The sequence below is a fragment of the Sus scrofa genome, chromosome 5, assembly GCF_000003025.6.
Source record: "Sus scrofa isolate TJ Tabasco breed Duroc chromosome 5, Sscrofa11.1, whole genome shotgun sequence".
Lineage (NCBI taxonomy): Eukaryota > Metazoa > Chordata > Mammalia > Artiodactyla > Suidae > Sus > Sus scrofa.
This window is the reverse complement of record NC_010447.5, coordinates 65,729,927-65,747,266: the sequence shown is the minus strand read 5'-3', so window position 1 is coordinate 65,747,266 and position 17,340 is coordinate 65,729,927. Positions and strand designations below refer to the sequence as shown.

The 17,340-nt window shown below is 46.4% G+C and overlaps 1 protein-coding gene across 4 annotated transcripts in view; it reads left to right on the top strand.

The window, feature by feature from the left end:
- GALNT8 (polypeptide N-acetylgalactosaminyltransferase 8) overlaps window positions 11,746-17,340 on the top strand; it is a 38,402-nt gene continuing 32,807 nt past the window's right edge. For 2 of the 4 annotated variants that reach the window (XM_013988444.2, XM_021092444.1), the window contains exon 1: window positions 11,746-12,137. In XM_013988444.2, the coding sequence (XP_013843898.1) occupies window positions 11,930-12,137 (208 nt within the window). In that variant the 5' untranslated portion in view covers window positions 11,746-11,929. Of the gene's footprint in view, window positions 12,138-12,557; window positions 12,754-12,805; window positions 12,930-17,340 lie in introns of those variants that run through there. The other 2 variants (XM_021092442.1, XM_021092443.1) reach the window with 2 other exon arrangements.

Here is a 17,340-nt window from a genome sequence, read left to right as displayed (position 1 = left end):
GCCAAATTCTGGTCTCCTCACCTTAGGTGGTGATTAAGGGAAGTACAGCATTTATTGCAGGCACTGAGCAAGGAGAACAGGCAGGTCATGCTCAAAGGACCTGAACTCCCTGACAGCTTTCAGGGAAGGGTTTTGAAAGGGAACATTTGGGGTGCCCATTTGTGGGCTCTCTTCTGATTGGTTGGTGGTGGGGTAAAAGAGTGATATTTTGGGCATCTTCGTCATCTTCTGGTTCCAGCCAGTCTGGGGTCTAGGGCTTGGGGTCAACATGCAATCACCTTCCTCCACCTGGGCAGTAGGGAGGGGGTGTCTTCCTTTCTGCAGAGCAACTCAAAGATGCGCCTCAGAGTGTTACGTACATCCCTTGAGCAGGAACTAGGGCTCTGTTTTATCCCTGAACTGTTGTCCTTACATTTGTTGCCGGCGTTCCTTCCTTTCTGTGTTCCCTCACTTCCCATTAGTAACGGCTGGAGTCTGCTCTCTGGAGCTCAGGGAAGGCCTTGGAGACCAAAGCCTTTTTCTACAAACAAGAGGTAGGGGAAACGGAGGGGCTTGGGTAGAGGGAGGGCCGCACAGGGTCCTGCTGGATTCTAATAACAATCTCCACTCACCCCATCACACAGGAGCACAAGCACACCGCCACCACCACTGCCATCACCACCGCCACCACCGCCACCACCACCGCCACCACCGCCATCACCACCGCCACCACCACTGTCACCACCATCATTGCACATGTATGGAGTCCCTCCATCACCTATGGCTGCTTCGATCACCACCTTTTTCCTCCCTTGCAGATGCTGTGCACCATCCCAACTTTGGATGACCTAAGATCTCTGTCCAGCTACCTCGAGACCAAAGTCTGTAGCTAAGATCTTCCAGGAAGGAGGAAAAGACAGAAAGAGCATGAGGGCATCCTTCCAACATGTATTTAGCTGCCTCTCTGGCTCTCTCACATTTTTTCAGTGACTTCAGAAAAAGAAAAACCTCCTGGAATTTCTAATTGCTTCTATTTTATTACAAGGAGGCATATGCTTTAGTGGCATCATTAAAATCTACTCTGTTAATTATACAATATTATGAATATTCATACACAAATCCTTTTCTGGACAAAAGTTTTCATTTTTCTTGGACAGCACCTGAATGGAATAGCTACATTATATAATTAACTTTATAATTAACTTTATGGGCAAGTGTTCTGTAAATAACAATTAGGCCACGTTGATTGTGTTATTGGGATCTTCTGTATCATTACTGTGATAGGAAGAAAGAAGCTAAGATGCGCCCTATGACCTCCACCCCCTGGTGTTATTCTCATGATTAAGTGATGTTAGGTGGCCAAGATTTTATAGATGAAATTGGAGACTAGAATATGCCATCCAAGAATATGCCCCTTCGTCACAAAGATTATTTTGAGAAACAGTAGACACAGAAGAAGCTCTGAAACTAAAATAGAAGTTACCCTTTTACAAGGGAAATTTACATTTATAAAGGAAATCTTGGGACTTCCAGGCATGGCTCAGCAGAAATGAATCTGACTAGCATCCATGAAGACACAGGTTCAATCCCTGGCCTCGCTCAGTGGGTTAAGTATCTGGCACTGCGGAAAGCTGTGGTGTAGGTCTCAGATGTGCTTGGATCCTGTGTTGCTATGGCTATGGGGTAGGCTGGCGGCTGTAGTTCCAATAAGACCCCTGGCCTGAGAACCTCCATATGCCACGGGTACGGCCTTAAAAAAAAAAAGACCAAAAAAAAAAAAAAAAAAAAAAAAAAAAGGAAATCTCCATTTGTAAGAGTATCTCTTCTGGAGTTCCCTTCGTGGTGCAGTGGTTAACAAATCCGACCAGGAACCATGAGGTTGCGGGTTCGATCCCTGGCCTTGCTCAGTGGGTTAAGGATCTGGCATTGCCGTGAGCTGTGGTGTAGGTCGCAGATGCGGCTCGGATCCCGCGTTGCTGTTGCTCTGGCGTAGGCTGGTGGCTATGGTTCTGATTCGACCCCTAGCCTGGGAATCTTCACATGCCGAGGGAGCGGCCCTAGAAAAGGCAAAAAGACAAAAAAAAAAAAAAAAAAAAAGGGGGGGGTATCTCGTCTGTACTTGGAAGAGAGAGAATGATGAGTAAGTAAATCAGGAGAGATTTATTAATGGAGAAGGTACCAACTGAAATCTGCATAACAAATATCACTTTTTTTTTTTTCTTTTTAGGGCCATACCTGTAGCATATGGAGGTTCCCAGGCTAGGGGTCCAATCAGATCTGGAGCTGCCGGCCTATGCCACAGCCACGGCAATGCAAGATCCTTAACCCCCTGAGCAAGGCCAGGGATTAAACATGCATCCTCATGGATGCTAGTCAGATTCGCTCAGTCACTAACTGAGCCATGACAGGAACTCCCCTTTTTAAATTTTTTTGACTATGCCCATGGCATGCAGCAGTTCCTGGGCCAGGGATCAAACCTATGCCACAGCTTTAACCAGAGCCACAGCAGTGACAATGACAAATCCTTAACCTGACAAGCCACAAGGGAATTCCATAAATCTGTTTTTGTTTTTTGTTTTTGTCTTTTTTTGTAGGGCCACACCCATGGCATATGGAGATTCCCAGGCTAGAGGTTGAATCAGAGTTGTAGCTGCCAGCCTACACCACAGCCACAGCCACAGCAACATAGGGTCTGAGCTGCATCAATGACCTATACCACAGCTCACAGCAATGCCAGATCCTTAACCCACTGAACCATGTCAGGGATCAAACCGGCATCCTCCTGGATACTAGTTGGGGTCATTAACCGCTGAGCCATGACAAGAACTCCTAACTTTTATTTACTATGCTTTCCCTGATCTCTCTCATAACTCACCGGTCCACACCCTTCTTTCTCTGTTTTTAGCTGAAGATGATATTTGAGCCTGAATTCTATGCCCCCTCCCTGAGATTTACTCATTTCCTTGGTTATCTCCCCAAGAGCTAAACCGGTAATAAACTTCAGTTTTTCTCTTGTTCATCTGTATCTTATTATAGGAACTCCAGAACTTAGAAGAGTAGAGAAGAAATATTTTTCCCTCCCCTAGGCAATTAAAATTATGAATCAATTGTCCTTAAGATAGGGAGGTTATCCTAGCGGATGTGCTCCATTCATATTCTTTAAAAGCAGACAGTTTTTGCTGGCTGGTAGCAGAAGAGCAAGTCAGAGAGATTTTAAGCATAAGAGATTTTATTGCTGGCTTTGAAGATGGAGGGACCCAGGTGGCAAGGAAGGCAGGCAGCTTCTAGGATCTGAGAGTGGCCTGGATTAACAGCCAGCAAAGAAATAAGAACCTAAACCTACAGCTGCAGGAGCTGAATTCTGCTAATAATCTGAACAACCCTAGAAGTGAACTGCCCCCACCACCCCAAGGCTACAGAACCCAGAGTAACTGACACCTTGATTTTGGCCTTGCCGGACACTTAGGCAAGAACCCACCTAAGATCACCCTCGCTTCTGACCTACAAAACTATGTGGTTTTTGGAGATCCCATCATGGTGCAATGGAAACGAATTGACTGGGAACCATGAGGTTTCGGGTTTGATCCCTGGCCTTGTCCAGTGGGTTAAGAGCCAGCGTTGCTGAGAGTTGTGGTGTAGGTGGCAGATGCAGCTCGGATCCTGTGTTGCTGTGGCTGTGGCTGTGGCTGGCATCTGTAGCTCCAATTCAACCCCTAGCCTGGGAACTTCTGTATGCCCTGAGTGCAGCCCTAAAAAGAAAAATAAATAAATAAATAAATAAAATAAATAAATAAATAAAGATGATACTGACAGAATGCAAAAGGGTTTTGAGACTGTAGACAAAGTTTACAAGCTGCTGCTACTGGATCAGGAACAAAAGACAAGGGCCCTGGATGTAATACAGGCAGGAATATGTGGATCACATTGTGAAAGATTGAAAAAGGCAATTCAGAGTTCCTGTCGTGGCTCAGTGATTAACAAATCTGACCAGGAACCATGAGGTTGCAGATTTGATCCCTAGCCTTGCTCAGTGGGTTAAGGATCCAGCATTGCCGTGAGCTGTGGTGTAGATTGCAGACGCGGCTTGGATCCCACGTTGCTGTGGTTGTGGTGTAGGCCGGCAGCCTAGAGCCTGGGAACCTACATAGGCTGTGGGTGCGGCCCTAGACAAAGACAAAAAAGAAAAAAAAAAAAAAAAGAAAGAAAGAAAAAGGCAATTCAGGAAGGAAAGAAAACCAAAAATGCTGAGGAGGGTGATCCTGAGCTGTTCAAAAAGGCAGTGTGTGAACAGACCATAAACCTCTTTATCGAGGAGTTCCTTTCTGGTGCTGCAGGTTCAGGATCCAGTGTTGTCATTGCAGCAGCCCTGGTTGCTGCTCTGGCTTGGGTTCAGTCCCTGGCCCAGGAATTCTATAAGAGGCGAGTGTGGCCAGGAAAAAAAAAAAAAAAGAATACCGAGAATTTTCTGGCTGTAAATATACTTGAAACCTATTTTGATGCTGTTGAGATTTGCTTTTTGGCTTTGTTAGAGTGGGTTAGTGTTGCCATTAGGTTATAGTCCTTTCTCCTGACAGTGGTCTTTCTGCTGTCTTAAGGGAATATCCAGAGTGTTCACTAAAATGTTTCTGTTGTGACCCAGCCAGAATTCCTACGTCCCCCAAGACTGGGTGACTTGTAATAGCTCCGTTATGCCCAGCCCTGGAGCAGTTGCACTAGACTAGACCTTGTGGACTTACTCCCTGGGCTCATAAGCCTATCACTGGTCTAGGAATTCAGAGGGGAGCCAGAAATCTCCCTCTTTCTATATAGCTCCTTTGACTTTGGGACCCTGCCCTAAAATTTCCAGTTGCTTTAGCAGCTTTCGAACTCTGCCCTCTGACTCCTCAGCTCAGTGGCTATCATGTTCTGCTCGAGGTTCACCATCCTATGCCACGTTTGCAAAATTGTCTGCAGATTAAGAGCTGCGGTCAATGTAGGACTCATCTCATGTTTTTTTCTTATCTCAGGGATCACAGTCATTTACCACTTATTGCCTGAAAACAGGTGTCTTATACAGTTTGTTCAGTTTTATAGTCTTGGGAGGAGGGAAAAGAAAAATATGACCCCAATTACTCCATCCTTGATGGAAGCAGATGTTGATTCCAAAAAACTAAAAAAAACAAAAAAAAAAACCAAAAAAAACCCAAAAAACAAACAAACGAACAAAAACTTGTCATGATGTTTTCCATCTGTTTTCAGCTGATTCTTCAGCAAGTTTAATATAAGGTAGTGATAGCCTTTTATCCTGCATCAAACAAAACTTTAGTTGCCTGCAATTCCAGAGTATTTTTTCCTAAGTGCTTCTCTCCCACCCCTTTTTTGTTGTTGTTGTTTTTTTTTCAAATGGATCATTTCTCCTTGAATTGTTTAAAATCTCACTGGAAGGCCTAAATGAAACAGAAAATGAATTGGTGGCTGGCAGGTGGCTGGCAGGTGGCAGGTGGTAAGTAAGGTAGTGTTCAAACTATTGTCCATCAGATAATATTTGAAGAAATGAGTTTAAAGCCTTATAAAAGTGAATTACATGGGCAAGTGTGGGCTGCATAAAAATTGCATCCACTCTAGTTCTGGTGGTGACGGCCAAGATTTCCTTGCTAGGTCACTGATGAAACTTACAACCAAATGTAGCTCAAAACGTAAAACTCAGAGTTCCTGCTGTGGCTCAGGGGAAATGAATCTGACCAGTATCTGTGAGGATGTGGGTTCCATCCCTGGCCTTGCTCCGTGGGTTAAGGATCCGGCGTTGCGTTGAACTGTGGTGTAGGTTGCAGATGTAGCTTGGATCTGGCATTGCTTTGACTGGTGTAAGCCAGCACCTCCATATGCTGTGGGTGCAGCCCTAAAAAAGAAAAAGAAAAAAAAAAACAAACCAAACTCATATTTTGATTGTGCTTCTAGTTCCCCTCTTTGGTTGCTTTGTTTTGTTGGTCTACTTTCCAGCCTAATTTTTTTTTCCTTGGGCCAACTGATACTTTTATAGATACTCAGATAATTTTATAGATACTCAGGGCTGATGAATTAATTGCAAAGAATTCAGTTGCTGCTATTTCTCAAAATTAAATGTTTATCAGTTGTACTGACTACTCCATTGGCTCTCCCTAATTGTATAAAAATGCATTTGGTTTTATGATGCTCTCTGATTTTGCAGTATAATTCTGTTCTCTGTGCCTATGGTGGGAAAGATTTATCTAAGCCTATTTATTTTTATTTATTTATTTTTGTCTCTTTAATCCACACTGGCAGCATAGTTCCCAAGCTAGGGGTCGAATCGGAGCAGTAGCTACCAGCCTCTGAGACAGCCACAGCAACGTGGGATCCAAGCCATGTCTGCAACCTACACCATAGCTCATAGCACAGTCAGACCCTTAACCCACTGAGAGAGGCCACTGATCAAACCTGTGTTCTCATGGATACTAGTCAAGTTCGTTAATCACTGAGCCACGACAGGAACTCCCTAAACCTCTTAAAAATTTTTTTTTATTGTAGTTGATATACAATGTTCTGTTGATTTCTGCTGTACAGCAAAGTGACCTAGTTATACATATAATACATTCCTTTTCTCACATTATCCTCTATCACATTCCATCACAAGTGATTAGATATAGTTCCCTGTGCTATACAGCAGGATCTCATTGCTTATCCACTCCAAATGCAATAGTTTGCATCTATTAACCCCAAACTCTCAGTCCATCCTATTCCCTCCTGCTTCCCCTTGGCAACCACAAGTCTGTTCTCCAAGTCCATGAGTTTGTTTCTTTTCTGTAGATAGGTTCATTTGTGCCATATATTAAATTCCAGGTATAAGTGATATCACATGGCATTTTTCTTTCTCCTTCTGACTGACTTCACTTAGTATCAGAATCTCTACTTGCATCCATGTTGCTGCAAATGGCATTATTTTGTTCTTTTTATGGCGGAGTCTAAGCCTCTTGATTATTGCTGGGAAAGACCATTTTAAAGTGAATTTTCTCACTCAGCAGTTTTGCTTACCATAGGATTTTTTTCTGGGTCGTACCATCTCATATTCCCACTCCTGGGTGAGCAGCCAAAGTGAAAAACTACCATCTTGGTTCTGTGTCATATATAGACTTTAGCATAATGATAAATATATAGGCAGCCAGTCCAGGAGGCCAGGAAGGACACTAGGAAATGAATATACATGCAAAAGGAAAACATTGCAGGTTATCTGTACTAACCCCTAAACCTACAGTATATATATAAAAAAAGTATATTAAAACACTGAAACGGAATTCCCATCAGTGCTCAGTGGTAACAAACCTAACTAGTATCAATGAGGACTGGGGGTTTGATCCCTGTCCTTGCTCAGTGGGTTATGGATTTGGCATTGCGGTGAGCTGCAGTGTAGGTCACAGAGGCATTTTGGATCTGGCGTTGCTGTGGCTGTGGTGTAGGCCAGTGGCTGCAGCTCCAGTTCGACCCTAGCCTGGGAACCTCCATATGCTGCAGGTGTGGCCATGAAAATACAAAGCCACTGAAACAAATACAACCTGATCTCAAGTGGATACTACTTAACCTTCTGATTCTGTTTCTTGTCTGTGAAATGGGATCATAATTCCTGCATCAAATGGTGGTCATGAAGGAGTTCCCTTGTAGCTCATCAGGTTAAAGATGCAGTGTTGTGGCTGCTGTGGCTCTGGTTATAGCTGTGGTGCAGGTTCAAGCCCTGGCTCCAGAACTTCCACATACTAAGGGCATGGACAAAAAAAAAGAAGACCAGATGAGATCACACACAGAAAATGTCCAGTACTGGCTGGCCCATAGAAGGGGCTTATAGAATATTTCTTTCTTTTTTTCTCTCCAACATGTGCTCATGATCTATAAATGAGCTTTTTCTCAGCCATTGTTATCAACTCTATTCCTTGTCAAGTGAACAAATCCTCTGAAATTACACAGATACTTGTAGCTGATGAAGTAAGGGTACAGTTTAATCTCTTGAGACCATATCCCCACGTGAGCATAGAATCAACAGCAATTTTGGTGATGACATATGAGAGGAGGAGGAGCTTCCAGCCAAAAAGTCAGTATTATGATCAACAAAAGCAATCCATTCTGAAATATTTGTCTGGCTGGAGGTTTTAGGCAACGAGAAAGAACAGGTAGACCTTATTAATGATTGAATCACCCATTTTCCCCAGTAGGATTTAAAACACTATAAACATAAAATTGCCCATGCTTGAATGATCCATGGTTATATTTAATTCCAGTACACTTCTACTCTCATGTCAATTCATTTCCTCTGAGCAAAAATCTCTGCCCTTGAACTCTCCCCGAGATTCAGAGCCAAATTTCCATTTTCTCGCTGAACATACCTGTTCTTGCAGAGGCCAAATACAACATGTCTAGGTGACCTAAATATCCCCCCTCTCTATTCTCTCCCTTTGTAAACCCCCTTTTTTTTTTCTTTTTAGGGCGACAGGTAGGGCATATGGAGGTTCCCAGGCTAGAGGTCAAACCGGAGCTAGAGCTCCCGGCCTACACCACAGCCACAGCAACGCCAGACCTGAGCTGAGTCTGCAACCTACACCACAGCTCATAGCAATGCCGATCCTTAACCCACTGAACAAGGCCAGGGATCGAACCCGCGTCCTCATGGATACTAGTCGTGTAAACTCTTTCATGGTCACTACCCAGCACTCAGTTGCTAACGCTGGAAACCTCAGAGTCCTCTTCCATTGCTCCCTTCCCCTAGGCCTTTATTTGCAAACGGCTACCATGTCTGGCAAGTCTACTTTAAAATATCATTAATTTATGAACATTTTCCATTGCAAACCTGATAAGAACATATCAGAGAATAATTAAAAAATAGAAAAACAGACTTAATTCATACTTCTACAACCTTATTTTCTTTTTTTTTAGCTTTTTTAGGGCCACACCGCAGCATATAGAAATTCCCAGACTGGGGGTTGAATCGGAGCTGTAGCTGCCGGCCTACACCACAGCCACGGTAAGGCCAGATCCGAGCCTCATCGTCTTTTTTTTTTTCTTTTTAGGGCTGCACCCGTGGCATATGGAGGTTCCCAGGCTAGAGGTCGAATCAGAGCTACAGCTGCTGGCCTATGCCACAGCCAAGCAACACTGGATCTGAGCCGACTCTGCAATCTAAACCACAGTTCATGGCAATGCCGGATCCTTAACCCACTGATCGAGGCCAGGGATCAAACCCGAAACCTCTTGGTTCCTAGTCAGATTAGTTTCCACTGTGCCACGACGGGAATCTCTGAGCTTCATCTTCGTTCTATACCACAGCTCATGGCAATGCTGGATCCTTAACCCACTGAGTGAAGCCAGGGATGGAACCCACATCCTCAGGGTTCCTAGTCGGGTTCGTTAACCACTGAGCCACAAAGGGAACTCCGGGATCATTCTTTTTTAAAAAAAGAAAAACAACTTTAAATTTTGAAATAATTAGAGATTCTCTAACTTTTGCAAAAATAGTACCGAGCACTTCTGGGTACCCTTTACCAGTTTCCCCAAATGGATATATTTTTTTTATGTAACTATAGTGTAACAGCAGATAATCTGACACTGTGCTGTGTATATAGTTCTATGCTGTTTTATCACAACATCCCTACAATCAAGATCCTTTGCCGTGGGTGTTCCGTCCCTGTGTGGTGCAGTGGGTTTATGATCTGGTGTCTCCGCAGATGTGGCATAGGTCGCAGCTGCAGCTTGGATTCAGTTCCTGGCCTGAGAACTTCCATATGCTGTGGGTGCCGCCAAAAAAAAAAAAAAAAAAAAAAAAAAAAAAGGATGCTTTAGCATCATTCCATCACCACCCTGCATACAAACTTACCACAGTCTACTAGTGTCATCATTTTACTTGTTCAAGTAAAATGTAGAAAGGGTACCCTCTTTTAAATCCCTTTACCCTCTCCCATTTATAATAAAACCATCTTAAATATCTCTTTTACATACTTTGAAAACCACATTAGACAGTGTTATGAGTTTTGTGTCAACTGTTAAACATAATTTAGAAAACTCAAAAAGGGGAAGGAAATTCTTTTGTATTTAACCAGATTTTTATTCTTTCGACTTCTTTGCTGAGTGAGGCTTACCATTTTTTGTTTGTTTCAAGCACGTTCATAACTGCTTGTCAAAGTACTTTTACGACTGTTCTTTTTAAATCCTTACCGGACAGTTTCAGCATTTGTGTCATACTCGTGTTAATGTCTGTTGATTGCCTTTTCTCATTCAAGTTGCTATTTTCCTGGTTCTTGAGAGGGCACATGATTTTTCTAGTGCATCCTAGACATTCTGGCTATTATGTTATGAGATTCTGGATCTTATTTAAATCTTCCGTTTTAGCAGGACTTTCTGACACTGCTCTGGTGGTGAAAGGGAGATGCCCCCTCGCTGCTACGGGGGGGAGTGGAAATCTAGGTTTCCCACTGGGCCTCCATGGTCACCTGGCGGGGGGGGGATCCCTCATTACTGGCGGCGGGGAGGGAGGAAGTTCATGTTCCCCACTAGGCTTTTGTTGATGCCACAGTGGCCGAGAGAGGGAAGATCACTTTCTTTCTGTTGCCTCATGGACATCATAGGAAACAGGGATAAAATGTAGGCTCTCTGATACCATCCTGGAGCGGGATGGAGGAAGCGGGGGGTGGGGTAGGCTCCCCACATGGCTTTTGTTGACACATGGGTGTGGTGCCGTGGGTTTTCAGTGGTATTTGCCTGGAGTAGGGCCAAACACCTATTTGAGTTTATTTTTGTGTGTGGTGTTAGGGAGTGTTCTAATTTCATTCTTTTACATGTGGCTGTCCAGTTTTCCCAGCACCCCTTACTGAACAAGCTGTCTTTTCTCCATTGTATATCCTTGCCTCCTTTGTCATAGATTAGTTGGCTGTAGGTGCGTGGCCAAACACCTATTTGAGTGTTTATTTCCCTTTTGACATTTATGGGTAGGCAACTTCTCAGCCTTCAGTCTAGTATCTACTGCAAAAAGCAAACCCAGCGGAGTTCCCATTGTGGTTCAGTGGAAACAAACCCAACGAGTATCCATGAGGGTGTGGGTTTGATCACTGGCCTGGCTCAGTGGGTTAAGGATCTAGCATTGCTGTGAGCTGTGATATAGGTGGAAGACACGGCTCGGATCCTGCATTGCAGCTGCAGCTCCAATTCAACCCCTAGCCTGGGAACTTCCATATGCCATATGTGTGGCCCTAAAAAGCAAAAAAATAAAAAATAAAAAAACCAAAACCCCAAAGTAAAAAAAATAAAAAATAAAAAAACCAAACCCCAGAGGTGAACCCAGAGAATTCATTGCTGTGTTTTTTCTTTGGTGGAAGTTCCCAGGCTAGGAGTTGCCTTGGAGCTACAGCTGTTGGCCTATGCCACAAACACAGCAACACCATGACTGAGCCTTATCTGTGACCTACACCATAGCTCAAGGCAACGCTGGATCCTTAACCCACTGAGTGAGGCCAGGAATCGAACCCTCATCCTCATGGATGCCAGTCAGGCTCTTAACCTGCTGAGCCACAATGGGAACTCCTGTTTATCCTCTTTTATTCTCGAAGGACCAGACCTCACATGCCCTTTCAGAGAGTTTCCCAAGTGATTTTACCAGGGAGAGGGAACACTGCAAAGCCGAACCCCACAGCCTGAGCTAAGTCAGGGAGCAAGCATTAACCTGACTTCTGGAACATAGCAAGGTGTGCCCAGGTGACCTGCCCATCGTTGGGTGGCTGCCATGGCACACTCCACTCACCTGAGGCTGCTTGGTAGAACCAGGCAGTCTGTGACAGCTCTCCTGATCAAAGAACATCTGGCTGGGCAAGCAGACTGTCTTCCATGCAGCTGGCAGAGTCCAGACTCGGCTCATTGTGATCCTCAGCCTGCCTGGGCAGTGGCACACGCAGACCCCAGGGAGTGACCGAGGCAGAGTGCGATGCTCAGGAGAAGTGTCCCCAGGGTCCTCGGCCTTGGGCTGATGCTGGTCTTTGCTCTCAATCTCCTCCTGATACTTTATGCCAAGGGAATTTTACAGAAGCTGGCTCTGGGTGACATCCAGGAAAGGCTTCACTTGCCTCCATCTGAATGGAACAGGACCGCAATGGAGCGACTCTCTCGCCTGGAGATGGACTTGCAGCATCTGAGTAAGTTCATGCATAGCACGAACTTGGAGGGGATGGGTGTGTGTGTGTGTGTGTGTGTAGGGACACTTTGGAAGAAGGGGCATGGAGGTAAAAATGAGTGAGAATCTGTGTCCTCGTCTCTCCAGTCAGTGCTCAGTTTCAGCATCTAACATTGAATTCTGTGCCTCCAAAGGGCAGGTAAGTACTGAGAATTAGTGGGACTCATCCCCAGCCACTGATGAAGGGGAGCAGGGTGCGTCCATGCCAGTGAGGTTTGGAGGGGGACCTGTATGTGTTCGGTTGTAATTGTACAAAATGAAACACAAAGCTGCAAGACAAAAATAGCTGGAGAAACTGTTCAATTGTATGCAATATAACTTGTATCCTCCCTGTTTCTTATGCCATCACTAGCCTGTACTAGAAATAGAAACTGCCCCTTTCCATATATAATTAGTTGCTCCCTAAGGGGGGCAGGGAGAGAAACAGCCCTCAGCTCAGTGCTCCTGGCTGCTCTGTTGGTGGATAAACCTGATGGAGCCCTCATTGCTCGGCCTCCTTCTTCCGCTCCGTTTCTAACAGTTGGCTCCGCAGGCATGGTCACAAGTACACCCCTGAGGCTGGGAGGTGGAAGCTCCAGGTAAGTACAGGGAGAGGCTCAGGACCAAGCAGCCACAGCCCTGTCCTTAGGCCTTTACGTGGCGGGGGAGGTTCAAGGGTGGTGACAATCCCTGGGGCCAAGGCCTGACTTGCATTTGCTGGGAGCTCCCCTTGGGAGCGAAGGGGGCTTGTTGGAGGATGCGAGTGGGAGTCCAGGTACGGCCACGCGGTGCGTGATTTGGAGGAGGCTCCTCTCGTTCAACCTCCCTCTTTTTTCCTTTTTAATTCTTTTTAAGTTTTGTTATTTTTAAATTTTTTTCATTAGAGCTGGTGTACAGTTTTGTTTTTTTTTTGAATTGTGATAGAATTGACATATAAGATGATAGAAGTTTCAGGTGTAGAAACATAATCACTCAATATTTGCATATATTGTGAACTGGTCCCCATGATAAGTCTGGTGAACCTCCATCGTCACACAGGGTTAGACTTTTTTTTCCCTTGTATTAAGAGTTTTTGAGGCATTCCTGATGTGACTCAGTGGAAACAAATCTGACTAGTACCCATGAGGATGCAGGTTTGATCCCTGACCCCCGTCAGTAGGTTAAGGATCTGGCGTTGCTGTGAGCTGTGGTGTAGGCCAGTGGCTACAGCTCCAATTGGGCCCCTAATCTGGGAACCTCCATATGCCGCAGGTATAACCCTAAGAAGACCAAAAAAAAAAAAATTTTTTTTTTGAGCTTTACTCTCTAGCAACTGTCACATATACTATAGCATTATTAACTATAGTCGCTACGCTGTATGTCACGTCCCCAGGACTTGTTCATTTCGTAACTGGAAGTCTGGACCTTTTGACCCTCTTCAGCCCCTTTGCTCACCCTCCACCCTGCCTCTGGCAACCAGCCACCTGTTCTATGCATCTACGCGCTCATTCCCCTCCCCTGCCCCGTTAACGATTCCATAGATAAATGAGTGAGATCAAATGGTTGTTTGTCTCCGGCTTATTTCATTTAGGAAAATGCCCTCCAGAGCCACCAAATTTTGGCCAGTTTTGTTTTAGGGGTGCACCTGAAGCATATGCAGGTTCCCAGGCCAGGGGTCGAATCAGAGCTGTAGCTGCAGGCCTACACCAGAGCCACAGCAACGCCAGATCTGAGCCATGTCTGCAGCCTACACCACAGCTCACGGCAATGCCGGATCCTTAACCCATGGAGCGAGGCCAGGGATCGAACCCAAAACCTCATGGTTCCTAGTCAGATTTGTTTGCACTGTGCCGCAATGGGAACCCCAAACCTCTCTGAGTTTTATGTGCCTGGGCATCTGCCTCCTGTGAGGGGAGCAGCCATGTTCCTGGGCTCCCCCTGTGACAGGGACCAAACGTTGATGCCCTGAGGGGGTGCCTCGAATGTGCAAACAGGGAAGGGATGGCACAGATGAGTGGGTGTGTGCACTTGGGGACCAGGGTGCTGTCTGCGCCTCGTCAGGGCTCAGAGGGAGGCAGAGGGATCGAAAGAAGGATGGACAGGAAGGGGAAAAGGAAGCGAGAGAGAGGGAATGAGAGAGGACAAAGAGATGAGGACAGAAAAGGAGCCAAGAAGTGAGACGGTCCAGGGCAGAGAAAGGAAGCATTTATCAGACAAGAGGGAAACACCGAAGGTGAGACCTGCGGGTGGTGGGGTGAGAAGGAGGCAGAAAGCACTGGAGCATCATCTGCATCCTCCATCAAGAGACTCGAGTTGTTGGGCTGCGGTGTCCTGGAAGGCGGGTTTCCTGAGGGCTGCTTGATCTGATGCGGGTCTTGTGTGCCTTGCGCTCTCTTCTCTGTGCCTGGCACACAGAAGTTACAGGGATGACGGAGTGAATGAATGCTTGAGTGTAGGAAGGAAGAGAACAGAAGACAAGCGGGCAGGGACGAAGGGAAGAGAGCTACAGGGCAAAAGGGCAGAGGACACAGGAGAGTGTCAGCTCCAGAAGCCCTGGCGTGGAGGACCCCGACTGGGTTGGACTGTCGGAAATTACCACAACTCTGGCTCAGGTCGCCATGTGGACAAGGAGAAATCGCAACAAGGCTCTTGACTTGTGCAGAAGGGCGCGGGCACTCCAAACCGAACAAAGGGCCCTCCCCTATTTATCCCTAACGCCAGGTGATGTATCTGTCCCCTTCCCATGGGTCAGGTCAGGGCGCACATTCTTCCCGGTTGGCTACTTTGAAACAAATTGTTACTGGGAAAAGAGGGAAAGAGGAAGGGGGGTGGTGGCAGGGTTGATTCAGCAGAAGCTGGAGCCGGAGCAAAATGGAGTCACCAAGATTTCCTTTGATAGAAAAGACATTCTGGGAGTTCCCATCATGGCGCAGCGGTTAACGAATCCGAGTAGGAACCATGAGGTTGCGGGTTCGGTCCCTGCCCTTGCTCAGTGGGTTAATGATCCGGTGTCGCCGTGAGCTGTGGTGTAGGTTGCAGACGCGACTCGGACCCCGTGTTGCTGTGGCTCTGGCGTAGGCCGGGGGCTACAGCTCCGATTCGACCCCTAGCCTTGGAACCTCCATATGCCGCGGGAGCGGCCCAAGAAATAGCAAAAAAAAAAAAAAAAAAAAAAAAAAGAAGACATTCTGTTCCTTTCCACAGGACCTTGACTATGCGCATATTCTCAGTGCCGTTTCACCCGAGGATGTCTGTGTAGCTGGGCTCCAGGACCACCCCAGTCCTCTGGCTCAGTCTATTGGTTCAGCCCCTCAAACAGCACGAGTTCTGCCCAGAGCGCAGCTCGTCTTCCCTTCCGCCGGGACCCCCTGTGCCTGGAGAAGCAGCAGGGCCATTGGGTTTTCTTCCCTCTCCTTCTTTGCCAGGACCCGTGGTTCCTCTGCTTGTTATTCTCTGCACGCTCGTTGCCGAAATTCGGCCTCTGTCTGCCAGTGCCGAATTGGAACGGAGAGAGAGTTTTGGGTAAAGGAGAGATAGCTGTACTGCTTTGCCAGGCAAAGGGGGCCACAGAGCCTAATGCCTTAAAGACTGTGCCCCCCTTGGAAGGGGTTAGGAGGTGGTTGGTTAGTTTGAGGAGTGGAATAAGGAGCAGGGTGGAGGCAAGCGGGCATTGTCTTTTAAAGCTGGTGTTTAGTGGCCCCAGGACTGGTGCTGGTGGTCCTCCTTCTTCCCTGAATGAAGAGGGCTTTGTCAAGTAGTTCTCCCATTTGGGGGGGGGGTTAGTTCTACAGAAAGACTCAAAGATATTATGTATATTCTTTGAGGAGGAACCAGGACCCTGCCCCAAGACTGTCCTGCTCCTCCCTGCTCTCTGCAACCCCTCCCTTCCCTGATTAGCATCTGCCCTTTGGAACTCAGAGAAGGTCATGGAAGCTGAGGCTTATTTCCTAAAAAAATAAGGAAATGCCAGACACAGAAAGGTTTGTGTGCCTAGGAGACCCACGGGCCATCAGCTCGGTTAACCAGGGGCTCCCTGCCTGCAGAAATGAGTCTCAAAATGTCTTTGGGACCATGTTTCCAGATCGCAAATGCTTTTCTTTCCTGAAGGGCTCACTGAAATTGACAGCCTGCTCAATAACCCGGCCTCTTGCTTGCTTATTGGCTCCAAGAAGATTGGAGGAAGTCATGCCAAGAAGGATACCTAGACAAATTATGGAGCCTATCAAGAGCCAAAGCAAAAAAACACAGGATGATAATCACATCCCTCTTGTGGGAGGGGTTGATGATGCTAAGCCAATTTTCTGGAACCTCCCTGGGGGGGTTCTGAAAAGGCCTGCACCAGAGTGACACCCTTGGGTGTGTCCCTTTGAGTCTTGGAACGTTTCAGTGTAAGTCATGGGGATGGCCTAAAGACACTGTGTTCATTCTGCTGGATTCTGCCCTTATGTCATCAGTGGTGATGGAAGAAGAAAAATCAGATCTCCCCCGAAGAGCAGCGTGCGGGAGTTTAAAGGCCAAGAGATCACAAGACTGTCCCTGTGCTTGGTAGAGAAGGAGGTGAATAAAAATGCGCTTCACTTTGGAAGAGTGTAAGAGGTCTACTCTCACTTTTGTTTTCCACCAGAGCAAATATACATGCTGTTCACAAGAGCCTTCTTGGGAAGATCTGCCACTTATTTTTCTGTGTTTGCTCTGACCATCCCCTTCCTTCCTTCCTTCTTTCTCTCTCTCTCTCTCTTTTTTTTTTTTTACGGCTGCACCTGCAGCATATGGAAGTTCCCAGGATAGGGGTCAAATGTGAGCTGCCACTGGAGCCTCCGCCACAGACACAGCAACACTGGATCCTCAATCCACTGAACGAGGCCAGGGATCAAACCTGTATCCTCGTGGACACTGTGTCAGGTTCTTAACCCAATGAGCCACAATGGGAACTCCTGACCATCCTCTTTCTGCCTTAGGCACTTCTGTGTGGTTGACTCTCCTTCTCCTTGGGCCAATTTATGGAACCTTCCAAAAATGTCCTCCTCCTAGTTGTAGGACTTCCTTGCTTCCCACTTAGGGTCAGTATGTGTGGCTGAAGTTCTGGCCGCATTCTGTTCACCAGGCTATGTGCAGTGGTGAGGGGCTGCATCTGTCCAGAGGGAGTACACACAAAGGGACCATCCAATCTCCAAGCTGGTGCCTCCAGGCTGCAATCATCTGATAAA